This window comes from Hippocampus zosterae, chromosome 9, assembly GCF_025434085.1.
Source record: "Hippocampus zosterae strain Florida chromosome 9, ASM2543408v3, whole genome shotgun sequence".
In the NCBI taxonomy this organism is placed as follows: Eukaryota; Metazoa; Chordata; class Actinopteri; order Syngnathiformes; family Syngnathidae; genus Hippocampus; species Hippocampus zosterae.
Genome location: NC_067459.1, coordinates 7842065 through 7855617, shown reverse-complemented (window position 1 = coordinate 7855617; position 13553 = coordinate 7842065). Strand labels below are relative to the sequence as shown.

The window sequence follows — 13553 nt, the reverse complement described above, 5'->3', positions numbered from 1 at the left end:
CTTTGAAACTTAGCTTGCAGCCGACGTGTGCACATTTTGAGCATGACGTCTCTGATCCACTGGTTAAAGGACACTTTGATTCTCTCCTCTTTCATCTCAAACTGCTTCAAACAACAAAGCGTGTGATGGAAAAGTGGTTAGAACTGCATGACTGTCCGTGTTTTATGTTATGTGTTGTGTTTATTATTTTACTTTATGTTAACTGTTTTGTAAAGCGCTTTGTTACAGCTGCCGCTGTTGTGAAAGCGCTATATAAATCAGCATGTATTGTATTGTATTGTATATGATCAAACCTGGCATATGAACAATGGTGTTTCAAAAACCTACAGTGCGTACTTGTGTAAAAGGGGCTGTGCCATCTGCACTTGTCTCTGGTAGTAGCAGGTGGACTTCACCAACTCCCCAGTCAATGTCTGTGCCATTCATGCAATTAATAATCCAGTTATTTTTTTCCAAGCTGTGCGAAAGGTTCTCGCATGCAGCTGTGTTTCCGCGTTGATCAAGCGTTGATGATGGTCCATTGAGGGAGCTCACGATTGGATCATGGCTCCATTTTGGTGGTGATTACACAACCGTGGCATTCATTCAGGAGCCAAGGCCACAATAAAAGTCTTCTTGCAAATCAAAGAAGCCTGAGAGCCCACTGGAGTAGGTTTACACGTCTCACTAAGCCCGTCTTCTAATCTCCCCATGACCCCTTATAGTGCCCATGCCCAGGTTTTTTGCAGTGTAAAAATAGTCAAAGCACGTCCAGTGAGAACGTACATTTCAATGCCTGCCGCCATCTGCTTGCAGGTATGTGCCTGCCGCCATTGTGCCGCCATGTGATCCGGCGCCCGGTTTAAAAGCTTACGGGGAGGGGGGGAGGGTACAGCGTGGAACGTTTCATACTCCGCCACATCTCTAGAAGCGTCCGGTGAGTCTGCAGTTGTTGTGTTTTCTGATATTCTTCTTCAGCATACAATGACTTTTTTTGGTTTTATAAAGGTGCAGGTGCTTTGTGGTGCAATATGTGGGATAGCGAGGAGGCCTCGTATGAGTGAGTACATTGAAAGATGGCGGTGCGATGACATGTTGGCGACATGGGTGACTAATGCATTGTTTTTGTGTGTGTGTGTGTGTGTGTGTTGTGTTGCAGGGAACACCGTAAGTTGATTGACACAGTAAATGTAAAATGATGCATGTCCTTAGCCTAAAAGCATAATTGCTGAAGTCATTTTGGAAAATTGGCAGAAAACAAAGAAAGTCATGAAACATTTCAGAGTCAAGTTGCCTCCAAGCAACTTTTGCGGATTAACACGACTTGGATAACTACACAGACATATACACAATTTTCAACATAATTTTATTTTAATTTATTTATTAATATTGTGACAGTGTGCTAAATAGGACTTCAACAATTATGCTATTAGGCTCATGACTGACAATGATAATCATATGTTTTTTTTGTATGACAAATGCTAATTTTATACATTAAAATGTACAGGGATGTACACAGAATGATTCTTCCATCCATCCATCCATTTTCTGAACCGCTTTATCCTCACAAGGGTCGCGGACATGCTGGAGCCTATCCCAGCCAACATCGGGCAGTAGGCGGGGGACAACCTGAGCTGGTTGCCAGCCAATCGCGGGGCACACGAATATGAACACTCATTTGTGCTCACACAACTTGGAGTGTTCCATTAACCTGCCGCACATGTTTTTGGAGTGTGGGAGGAAACCGGAGTACCCGGAGAAAACCCACACAGGCACAGAGAGAACTGCGGATGTGCGCAGCAGACTATTTTGCTAATCTAATTGTTCAATGAAATTTAACTATAAAGTTTATCTATACGTGTACATATTTCTCTCTCATACAGTATATACATATATAGATAGATTTATATATAAATGCTCAATGTCATTGTAGGGTAATATTACAAATGATGCTAATAAAACTGTAAATAAAATAGATGAAACATAAAATATATTCTTAATTTACATTAAGTAAATAATAATATGTTCCATACTATGCGTCATCAATAAAATGTAGTGATGCACGTTTTTTTTTTAAATTGTCAAAGAGATGCAAAAAAATAACTTCACTCGACAGAAAGTGCAATGGCATAACGTAAAGTGGTCTCATACATTTACTGTAGCTTGTATGGCCCCATGATGTCACATTTGCTACTTCCGTTTCCTATGGTTCTCACCAGATGCTTTAACGTAAAGTGTCCGCACAATTCCTTCAAACTACCGCTTAGTGATTTGCAGTAGTTTGTTGTACAGTCTTAGCGGGCTTTTGAGGCGGCAAAGCTCACCCCTCCAGTAAGCTGCTTGTGTTTTTCCTGCCACTTTAATGGCTGCTTTGCGCACCTAAGCCTGATGCTTTGTGCGCCACGCGCAAAGCCGCTGGCTTCTCTGTGCTCCTTTGCTCTTTTGTATTTTTGTCCTGTTGCCACTGTATAAGCAGCTGTCCACCGTGCTGACCTTTATCCCCCAGTGGCCGGATGCATCCTCTTGGTTTTCATCCACCATGTCGCATACATTTCAGCATTAAAATAAAGCAGCGTCGCGGGCTTATAGTGGCTTGCGAAAGTAGACGGGCCGTTTTTTGGCCTTTTGCCACATTTCAACTTTAAACAAATTGGATTTTTTTTTTTTATTGTGAAGAATCGTCACTATGTGAGAGGCTGAGTGGCTCTCAGTTTAGGATTGGCTGATTTAGAAGCATTACGGTTCATGAGGTTGGAGACAACCTTTTCAATTTAATTTGACCCTTGAGTTATCTGCCATTGTTGTGGTCAAAGATGGAGTTTTAATTTTTTTGATTGATTTCTTCTCAATGTGTGTAAAGCCCAAAGGTGACTCAAGCAATCAATGTCAATGTGTTTTTGTTTTGTCTGATGTTGTCTTGCTTTCATGTGGTTCATCATTTTCCTTGATTGCTTAGTTTTTTTTTTACTTTCATGTCTTCCACGTCAGCTCTTTGCCTCTCGTGTCGAGTCCAGATGTCATTCGTTGTTTCTTCAGCTTGCTTGTATTTTTTTCCCTGGTTTCTTTCTGTCTTTGTAGGTTTTCCATTCCTGTTAGTCGTCACGTCCCCAGCTCATGTCATGTCAAGTCCTGTTGTAGCATTTTTTTGAGGGGGATGGGAGGACGCTTTTTGTAAATGTTATGTTTTTGATAAATCCAGTTCACCTTGCATACATTTTGGATTCCATTTTCTCCCTGGTTTTCCTTACCTGCTTCCCTGTGTTTGGGTCTTCAGACGAGCAAGACCTTAACAACCTGAGGATTTGAGTGAATACATTATGTGTTTTATAGCTGTAGAGTGCTCCATGCAATTAGCAGGCACGCTCAAAGCGTTTGAGAGCGGAGACGGTGGCGTGGTTTTTAATGATTTGGAAGCCTCGTTTCATATACTCGGCGATCTCTTTAATCATTCAAATTTGGTAAGGTTGTTTACAACATTCTTCTCTTTGGTGTGCCAAATGTACAAGATACAGTATTTCTTATTACTTTATTAGAGATAAATTAATTGCAAATAAGCTGAAATTAAAAGTTCAATGCAACTCAACTTTACTTAACTAACTTTACTTATTCTATTGCGCTGAATTAAAGGAAAAAAAAGAAATCAATGAAACTGCACAGTTGGGGACATTTAAATCAATGACATTTGCTTACCACTGGAGGGAACCACTCCACCACTAGTGGTGCTCGTCCCAACCTTGAAGAATCAGGGCCCAACTGCATGCATCCTGATGATTTTCGTTTTTACATAACACAACCTGAACTATTTTCCAGACATTTCCTCTAAAAAAGCACACACCTTTATTCGCTCCCTGGGCCTCCCTTGAGGTAAAAGACAACAGCCGCCAATTGAATTACCCCCAACAGGACCCAGAGCCACACTCTCGGGCAGGGGTGGCCGACCAGTCAGACAAAGAGCAAATTTATTTTCCTGTGTTACGGCAAAGAGCCACATCATACATATGGGCACACATAAACATCACCCCATCCCTTCCTCATAAACACGCACACGCACACACACACACAAACAGAAAACGACAAAAATTGACACTTGCGGTACCAAGACCACAGGCCAGTCATTTTCAACAATGCATATTGTGTGCACTGTGTCACGCACACAAACTCTCTGTTCAACCAATTCCACAAACAAAAATATAAAGTTTTTCTCTTACTATGCATGTTGCTTAGCGCCTTAGTGCGGGGACTTCTGGCATTCTTTCTTTTATACAACCCTCTTCAAATCTGGCTTGTATTCCGTTGTTGCCACTCGAAGCAGGCACTGTCTGCAGGCAAGCTGCAGCGGTTACTTACTACTCGGATCAGCTTGCCATATAGGGCAGAGGTGGCCAAACGTTTTGACCGAAGATCAACTTTTGACGCGACTAACCTCCCGCGATGCAAGCATATGCACGCGCACGCGGGCGCCCAACTATGCATTTGCACACAAATACAAGCACACTCGTACGCCACGATGAGCAACAGCCAGAACGGCCCGAACATGAATGAAACCGAAACACACAAACACACAAATATTTTTTTTTCTACCCCCATTTCCTCCTGCCACCCCTCACGGTTGACTTGGGACCAGTCCGCTGGCTCCCGGTCGATCGCGATAGATGTATTGGTCAGCCCTGCCTTACTACCAGAGGTAATTCGCCGACTAGCTTAGCACTTAGCACCATTATTTGCTCATGAGTGGTGACATAAAGGTCAACATTCAGTTGCCATTTGACTGGTTGTCCTGTATGTCAATCAAGTAACTGGATTGATGATAGGCCAATATCGTAAATTTTAGTGTACCCAGCGTCGTTGTTTGAATGCCAGCGCGTTTTTGACACTTGTCATGTGAAAGCCCGGGAGCCGCATTGAACCAGCCAAAGAGCCGCAGCACAGTCAAGAATGTCGGCTCATGTGTTTCTGTGTGCAGTTGCACTGCGCGCCATGAGCAGGCTTTCATTTTCTGTTCTATAGTTACATCACAAAATAATTGTTGATATTGCTTTGCTTGCTGCTAACTCTTCATGCTTGCTTTGCACAGAAGAGGAAGAGGCTGCAGAAGATGAAGGGGTAGATGGAGGTAGTTTCGCTGGTGCAGCTTATACTTCTTGTAACACGTACAATATGGTAACACCCGGGGTGTGTGTGTACATCAATTTTGTGTACTTATAATAAAATATGGCAGATGAGTATTCTTCACTTTTTATGAGATGCATTGAAGAGTAGATTATGAAAAATGTATGAAATTCATGCCAATTATAAATCTCCAAATATATTTAGCTTTTATTTTTTTTTATCAACAATCGTATTACATGTACACAAAAACGTAATTATTATTACAAAGAAAAATAAATATCACTACAGCTATCGACAAACGAATGCAATCTCTTATTACATGTATGAGTGCATTATACTGCCCCCTGGTGGACAAAGCCGGCGCACCAGAGGGAGCAGCAAAATGACTCGAAGTGAGGCGGAAAATGATGCACAAACTGTTTATTTTGTACGTTTTACATTTAAAAATATACATTTACTTGATGTTACAGTATTATAGAGTACAATTTCCACTGTTGAAAACATTACAAGAAAAAAAATTTTTACTTGAGTATATGTGTTTTCATTAAAAAAAAAAAAAGAAAATATATTAAATAGGAACAAATGAATGCCTCGTGCAAATGCTCACTCTCCATCTATGATTTTGCGTCTATTTTTGCATAGATGTCACCAGTTATTTTTAATGGCGTGCGCTGAGCAAACCCGCGCACACCTTCATTCCATCATCACTGAAAGCACTCGTCGACAGGCAGCTGCTTCCTTCTTTTTTCACTCAGCTGTCTTTTGACTGTTGTCTTTCCACCCCATCAAATGGAAAAACCTCTTTGTTTGAAAGTGAAACACTTAACACGCAAAAGGCAACTGTACTGTAATGTCAGTCATTCCAAATGATAGACATCCACCAGGCACTTCATTAGGTACACTTGCACAACCTAATGATATCCATTAAGAGAGCCGAACCATTACTTTTCCACCACATTTAATGACTAATTTTCAAGATACTGACTCGTAACAAATATTTCCTAGTGTTATTGGAGACTTTGGAAATATTTACCAGCTCCGTGTCCAGACTGTAAATGAGTGCCGCTTGCGCAATACCACCACTCCCAAATTTAACAAAATCACCCCCATAAAGTGAGCGCTCATCAAGATTTGATTGCATTTTCACTGATGGGGGCAGCACTTCATCATCAAAGCGACACAATTCATTCTGTCCATTAGCTGAGCAGATCCGTGTCGATGGTGCATGCAGAGGAAATATTACAGTATGTGCAGGACTGGCAAATTCCTTAACAAGCATGAGGAAATGTCTCCAAACTTTAGATAGAGTGGGACCGCACCTTATGAAAATTTTTAACCACTCTTTTTTGTGATGCTTTTGTGACGTTCACTAGATGGAGACGAGTCTGAGGACGGTAAGAAGTGCTCACAATATCACGCACAAAGTGTTTTTATTGATGATTTTTTGCATCTTTTTTTTTGTATGTAAAAGATGCCAAGAGGAAGTCAAGGTAAGAGATGTTTCATTCAATTATGTAAATCAAAATGGTATTATTGTATGTATGTTATTATAGGTTGTTTGATACTTATTCCATATAATATATTATTATTACCAAATAAATATAAAAATACAATATACAACATATTTAAAACATTCTTAAATATTCCCAATTTTTTGTAATGATTAAATTTGTGGCCAGGCCTGGTTTTGTTCCCTGTATGGCTGCCCCCAAAATCCCAGATGGTGAAAAAGTGGACTTTGACGTGAGTTAATATTATTGATGGCTTTTCTATGATGACACTCAATTGATGCACCATTTCAAAGGCCATGAGTGATTGATTGACTGACCGGTCACAAATGCGCATCGTCTCAGGACATCCACCGCAAGCGCATGGAGAAAGACCTGACGGAGCTCCAGACACTGATCGAGGATCACTTTGAGAAGCGCAAGAAGGAGGAAGAGGAGCTCCTCAGCCTCACCGACCGCATCGTGAGGCTCCCTGTTGCCTCAGGGTGACATCATCAACCAGCGACATGCTTCCATTTCTCCCCTTTTTGCCTCTTTAGGAAAAGCGCAGATCCGAGAGAGCCGAGCAGATGAAGATCAGAGCGGAGAGGGAAAGGGAACGACAGAACAAAATGGCCGTAAGTCCATCACGGTCTGAGGTTGTTTTTTTTTCCTTCGATGGTGTTTGCTTTGGGAATAACCTCGAGTCAACGACAAACAAAAAATATATCATCAGTGCTATGCAAAATTATGGCAATCTGAAAAAGAATGACTGACTAGTTAAACATTTTAATTAACTCATGATTACGTTGTTGCATTATTTTTTTTCCTCAGGAGGAGAAAGCAAGAAAGGAGGAAGAAGAGGCCAAAAAGAAAGCTGTCGATGACGCCAGGAAGAAGTCGATCATGAGCAATCTGACCTTTACTGGCTATAAAGTAATACAATATAATAATTTCTGATGTGTATTTGGTGTTCCTAATATTTTTGGTTGGGTTTCGCCAGACACAGACGGGAACCAAGCGACAAACGGAGCGAGAGAAGAAGAAGAAGATCCTCAACGAAAGGCGAAAGGAGTTAAACATTGAGCACCTGAGGGAGGACAAACTCAGGTGGAAATCAATTAGCCCAATCAAACAATTCGTTTCATCAACGTACGTACGTTTGTGTCTATGCAGGGAAAAAGCCAAAGAATTGATGGATTGGATACGGCAGCTGGAATCGGAGAAGTTTGAACTTCAGTACAAATACTCGAAGCAGAAATATGAGGTGCGAAACTGAAACATTTTAATATATTGCAGCACAATATTTTGCACTTTATAAACGGACTACCTTCATGTATTTTGTACCTGATACATTGACTAGTTTGCTGCATGTTAGACCTAGTAAAGAATGCTGCAACATATAACGACACTGGTACCTTGAGATACGAGTGACCCGACTACCCCAGTGTACACACACTGTAACAATAGTCACGTCAGAATTTTTTTATCCTGTGCGATCTTATATTGTCTTACATTGCTCACAAGCGGCCAAGGCAGGTACACCAGAAGGAGCGGCAAATTTGTTTTATTATTTCCATGCCATTGATCAATTTAAAAAAGGTGCTATTTTCGCAAAAAAATATATTCTTATTTTATTAATTTATCTTGGGGGAAGTAGGAGTGCAATACATCTCCATTCATTTTATTTGTAAAACACGATTTGAGATACGGGTGACTTGAGATGTAAGCGCAGTCAAATGACTGGAAACCCATATTTTAAAAGCACCATTGTAATAAATTAAACCGTGTTTTCTACCTCATAAATTAAGAAAACTATTTTTTACCAAATGTTTCTAACATTGTGCACCGACTAAACAGACTAATCCAGATTACTCCAATTTGTGACTTATTAAACTGACATTTATTGTCCATACATTGTATGTAATAAAAAAACTGTTCAGTTATTCACAGCCCTCGGAGGAGGGATCGTCAGTCAGCATGGAAGGATTACTCGCTATGTACTTTTTTGATCATTTCTTGAACCACACGGCAGGTAATAACCCAAAAGTACACAAATACAACAAAATAAATGTATTTATCTTCATGCATCATGTAAATGTATATAATTGACATGAATTAATCAAACTTAATACCTTCATCTAAACAATAAATTTATCAACTATGATTTTACGTGATGTATTGTAAATGCCATCATTACTTCCCGAATTAGTTTATGTATAATCAAACTCATTTATAACGTCATCAAGATTAATTGTCTAAATATAAGAAACCATGCAAGTAGAACCTAACATAGGACTACTAATCCCAGCGGTCAAACCCGGAAGCGGATCGCCGGTACAATTAACTCCAGTTGTAACGCAAAACGATCATTCTACTTTCTAGTACAGCCAGGCAAACATGACTCGGCAACACTCCAACAAAAAAAAAGAACTAAGCAAAGACACCGTTGTAATTGAAAGACTTGACGTTTGCCCACGTTGATTAAACTGCCGACTGCGAACAACAACTAATTATGATTGCGATGCAGCAAACACAAAGCGCTATGGATACAAAGCAGAGCAGACAAACAAAGCAAGCAAGCAAGCAAGCATGATTGAATCTAAATGATAACTCGACAGATCTGACAAAAAAAAGCGGACACAAACGTAACTTACCATTGGTGCCATTTTGACTACTAAGTGAGTGATTTTTCAATTGAAACAAACTGCGATGCCGCTTTTTTAACTTCACGCGAACAGTCACCTGTCAGTGGCATCCCCGCCCCTCTTAAAGCCACAGGTAAATCCAACACAAACTAAGTGAACTGTACACAATTGTGAACTGTTGATTTTGTAGCAAATAACAACACTATTTGTAAATTTTGAACCGACCAATTTACTCCATTTAGTGTCCAACTTAACTTGCAAGTTTGGTCTATTTTCCACATCTACAATATCAAATAAGCTGCAACTTAATTGTCTAGAAATCTGCATTTTGTTGAATATTGACAAGCTGACCCTGTCGCAGTATTTTGTCCCCAATAATTGACTAATTTGCTGCATTGTAAATTTTTTTGTTGGTGTTTACATTTTGCACTCCAAAAATGTCTACTTAGCCACAATATCTGACAAGCTCTTTGTACTATCAACTGGCAAATCTGCAGAATTTTGCATCTTGTACATTAAAGATTGCAATCTTATGACGTGACTAACATGGAACTGCACACACGCAGGTGACTGTGCTGAGGAACCGTGTCAGCGACCATCAGAAAATGTAAGTAGAGTCAGTCAATATTCCTGCTTTCCACCCAAATAATGAATCAAGATTCGGAGATGCTGAATGGATCACTTCATAATCTCATGGACAAATAAACGGTGTGGGGGATTTAACAAGGCAGTGAGCCCCTTAGCAGCTGCAAGGGTCAGCTGCCAGCCTGCTAAGTGGGGGCTACGAGGGGGACAAAAAGTTGAGGTTGAGTGACAAACCCAAGCATAGCGAGGACGGTCCCAAAGTGGGGGACAGAGGGTATGAGGTACAACAGCTGAGAGATCTTGAGTGCAACATGATCATTTGGTGACCCCACCGCCATCCAAATCACGCTAGACTCCCCCCTCAGACCATTGATACACCAGCTCATTAAGTCATTGTTGGATGTGAACAAAAGTGTTCGCTAAAAAAAAAAAAAAACGAGCAAGTTTTTAGCCGCTAACCGTTCACAACTGTTAATCTATGCATTAAATTCCTGGATAAGAAACAACCCCACACCAATGATTAAATAAGTAAATTAGCTGGCAGCTTCTCTTGCATTGCATTTGGTCTTGTTCCTCGGTTCAAATTGGTGCAGCATTAAAAAGTGTGTGCACCAAACCTACCAAAGATTACAACATTGATACATTGTTTGCGTAACCCATGGAGTCATTGTTGGATGTGAACAAGTGTGTTTGCTAAAAACAGCAGGTTGTTAGCTGCTTACTGCTAATGAAAACAGTCAATGTACGCATTTAAACGTACGCATTCCGTGTGAACATAATTATAAACCAATTAATAAAATGTGAGTAAGGTCCTTCCCAATCACGTCACATTTTGTGAGCCATGTCACTTTGTGGCGAGGCAAAATTGGTCCGGGCATAAAAATTTGCGCCCCAAATTGACTGAGGATCGGAATGCAGATAAACCAACGACTTAGCCCGTGGTGGCAATGTTATAAATACACAAGAATCTTTACGAAAATGACAACAGGTTGTCAACTGTCAATGTACGTACTCACTCATGTACAACTACAATCAAAAACTAACACTGAGTCACTTCTGGGTATAAGAGTCTTGGCTAAACAACGTCGGGTTGTGAGCCACTAACTGCTAATGACAGTCAACAATAAATGTATGCATTCATGCTTGTTTAAAGATTAATAAAATTTGAACATTAAATGTTAGTTCGCTAGCATATTCAGCAACGTATGTCAAAGGCCTCGTCCCATTTCTTCCACGCAGTCGCCTCACGTTTGTGAGGTCACTTGTTGCGAAGCAGAATTGGTAAGGCAACGCTGATATGTTCTGATTTTAACTGTGTTTGTCAGTTCAAAGGGCAGCAGCAGCAAGCGAGGCCTGAGGAAGTAACAACAACAACACAGAGTCCTCATTTTTCCTCATCAGTCGCCTTACTTTCTAAAAATAATAAATCATCACCATGATTGTCTGTCAAGTAAAGTTCCTGCATGAATAAAAGTGTCAAAATGACATCATTCCTGTCTTTGTGTTTCTTTAACTTGTGGGAACTAAAAGGCTCTAATGACAAATCATCAACATCATTACTCTTAATTATTATTGTTACAATTTAGCCTCACCCAGTTTCCAGAGTACCAATCAGGTTTTCTTTTGATATCTGATCCACTGTAACTTACCTGTTCGGTGTTGTATTAACTAAATGGATAACTATGTTCTATTCTGTACTTACGTAATGAATTGACTCTGGCTGCTGCATTTGGTACTTAAAGTGCAATTTATAAATTGACTACTTTGATGCATTTTGTATTTGATCAACTTATGAAAATGAAACCAATTCATTCAATTTCATACCTAATAAACTGACTACTGAGCAAGATTTTGTACCCCAATTTGAAAAAAATCAAGTATCGCACTACATTTTGGGCCTCATTAACTTACTAATCGAACAGAACAAATAATGCCTCATTACTTGCATGTTGCGTAATTGCATATTCATTTAACCTTAATTTATCCAGATAAAGCAATTGAGAACAGAATCTCATTTGCAATTCTGAACTGGGTGACACACGGTGCCATCCGAAGGGCCCAATGGGGCACTTGCCCACTTGCCCCTGCCGACCACAGTCTCAACTGATATGTCACAGCATTAGGTCAACATGCTTTTTATAGGCTGCATCCATATAGGCTGTTCTTTTTTTACGAGTGCCTGAATGTGTTTAAAATAAGGCCTCATAAATTGTAAACGACATCAGTGAGCCTGCGGGCGCCTCAGAAGGTAAGATAAAGTCAAAAGTTCAGCAATCAACCCGCTGTGCAGAGTAGAAAGAATTGTTTTTCTTTTCTTTCTTGCAAGCCAAACAAAAGCAACTTGACAGCCAATGAGCAGTCTTTAGGTCCGAAAACTGCCTTTTGTATATCTTAGTAAATGACAAACTGCTACATGATAAACTAAGGTCGCAATAAAATAGCAATGCAATAAACTAGTTTTTATTGCATTATAAATGGTTTATCTTGCTCCATTTTGTATCAGATAGGGTTTTTTTACTTGCCTTTACTTTCTGACAAATTTCTGTTATCTGTTTATATGTTCAAAAAAACAAATAATTGAGCTTTTGGATGCATGTTAATATAAACTGACTAAATGACTGCATTTTGTACCCCTTAATTTTGTAATGAATAAAGTAACTGATTTAACATATTGTGTACCTTAATAATAATAATAATTATTATTTTTTATTTTTAATATGTATAATTTAATATGTTTCATGACGGCATGAAGGGTTGCGTCCTGACTCAGGGCAAAATGACTCCCCCATTCCCGGTTCGGACCGGTGTCAAACAGGGCTGCACGGTGGCGCCGACGTTGTTCTGCCTCTACATCGCCGCGCTCATCCACCACGTCACCCCTGTCCAGGAGCACGGAATCACTCTACGCTACCAAACTGAAGGGTCGCTCTTCAACCTCAGCCGTTTGAGGAGCAAGCGGGGGACCATGGTCACGACCGTCAGCGAACTCCAGTACGCTGATGACAATGCTGCGGTCTCCAACTCCTCCGGGGGCCTCCAGCTCATCGCGGACGGCTTCGCCGCGGCGTACAGGACCTTTGGCCTCTCCGTCAACACCAAAAAGACAAAGACCCTCCATCTGAACCATCATCCACCCCAAATCACCATAGACGACGAACCCATCGAGCAGGTCTCGGCGTTCCCTTACCTGGGTAGTATTATCCAGCAGGACGCCGGCCTCACGGAGGACCTCACTCACCGTATCCAGGCAGCCCACACAGCCTTTGGACGCCTAGGACGTCGGGTCTTCAGGAATCACACCATTTCCACCAACACGAAGATCATGGTGTATAAGTCCTCCCGACCCTTCTCTATGGCGCCGAATGTTGGACCCTCTATCGGAGCAGCATCAAGAGGCTCGAGAGGTTCCACAAAGGACGACTCCGATCTCTCCTCAACGTTTCCTGGGAGGAGAGATTGACTAATAATGAGATCCTCACCCGGGTTGGCCTCACGAGTATCGAGGCCATGATCACCTTGGCCCAACTGCGGTGGGCCGGCCACGTGCAGCGGATGAGCGACGACCATCTCCCGAAGCAGCTCCTCTACGCGGAGTTGCTGGAGGGCACCCGTCCCCGTGGTGCCCCGAAAAGACGATTCAAAGACCAGCTAAAGGGTCATCTTCAGCGGTGCCGGATTCCCCCGGCACAGTAGGCTGACCTGGCTGCGGATCGGGTGGCCTGGCGTGGGGCTGTGCGGGGCGGGG

General features: G+C 41.2%; 1 protein-coding gene and 1 long non-coding RNA gene across 4 annotated transcripts; both read left to right on the top strand.

Moving 5' to 3' along the window:
• The first annotated feature begins 627 nt into the window (after window positions 1-627).
• On the top strand, window positions 628-6482 carry LOC127607194 (uncharacterized). Of its 3 annotated transcripts, XR_007964002.1 has the most exons (4): window positions 628-648; window positions 796-916; window positions 988-1039; window positions 1139-1932. It is a non-coding gene; the product is annotated as an uncharacterized LOC127607194 (long non-coding RNA). The 3 variants fall into 3 exon arrangements; XR_007964000.1 differs by lacking the exon at window positions 628-648 and having other exon boundaries at window positions 725-916; window positions 1139-1163; XR_007964001.1 differs by lacking the exons at window positions 628-648; window positions 1139-1932 and adding an exon at window positions 6462-6482 and having other exon boundaries at window positions 727-916.
• Window positions 6483-6754: 272 nt separating this feature from the next.
• Window positions 6755-11293, top strand: tnnt2b (troponin T type 2b (cardiac)). Its single transcript, XM_052075292.1, has 8 exons — window positions 6755-6831; window positions 6942-7058; window positions 7136-7213; window positions 7410-7511; window positions 7579-7685; window positions 7752-7842; window positions 9790-9830; window positions 11134-11293. The coding sequence occupies exons 1-8, from the start codon at window positions 6787-6789 to the stop codon at window positions 11171-11173; spliced, it is 621 nt and encodes a 206-aa protein (XP_051931252.1). The 5' UTR covers window positions 6755-6786; the 3' UTR covers window positions 11174-11293.
• Window positions 11294-13553: the final 2260 nt, after the last annotated feature.

Bases quoted from the DNA above. Each gene is read 5' to 3' on its own strand.
- tnnt2b (XM_052075292.1), top strand. From the start codon at position 6,787: ATGGCTGCCCCCAAAATCCCAGATGGTGAAAAAGTGGACTTTGAC. The intron at 7,512-7,578 runs GTAATACAATAT...GGGTTTCGCCAG, and splicing joins TGACCTTTACTGGCTATAAA to ACACAGACGGGAACCAAGCG. The intron at 7,686-7,751 runs GTGGAAATCAAT...GTGTCTATGCAG, and splicing joins CTGAGGGAGGACAAACTCAG to GGAAAAAGCCAAAGAATTGA.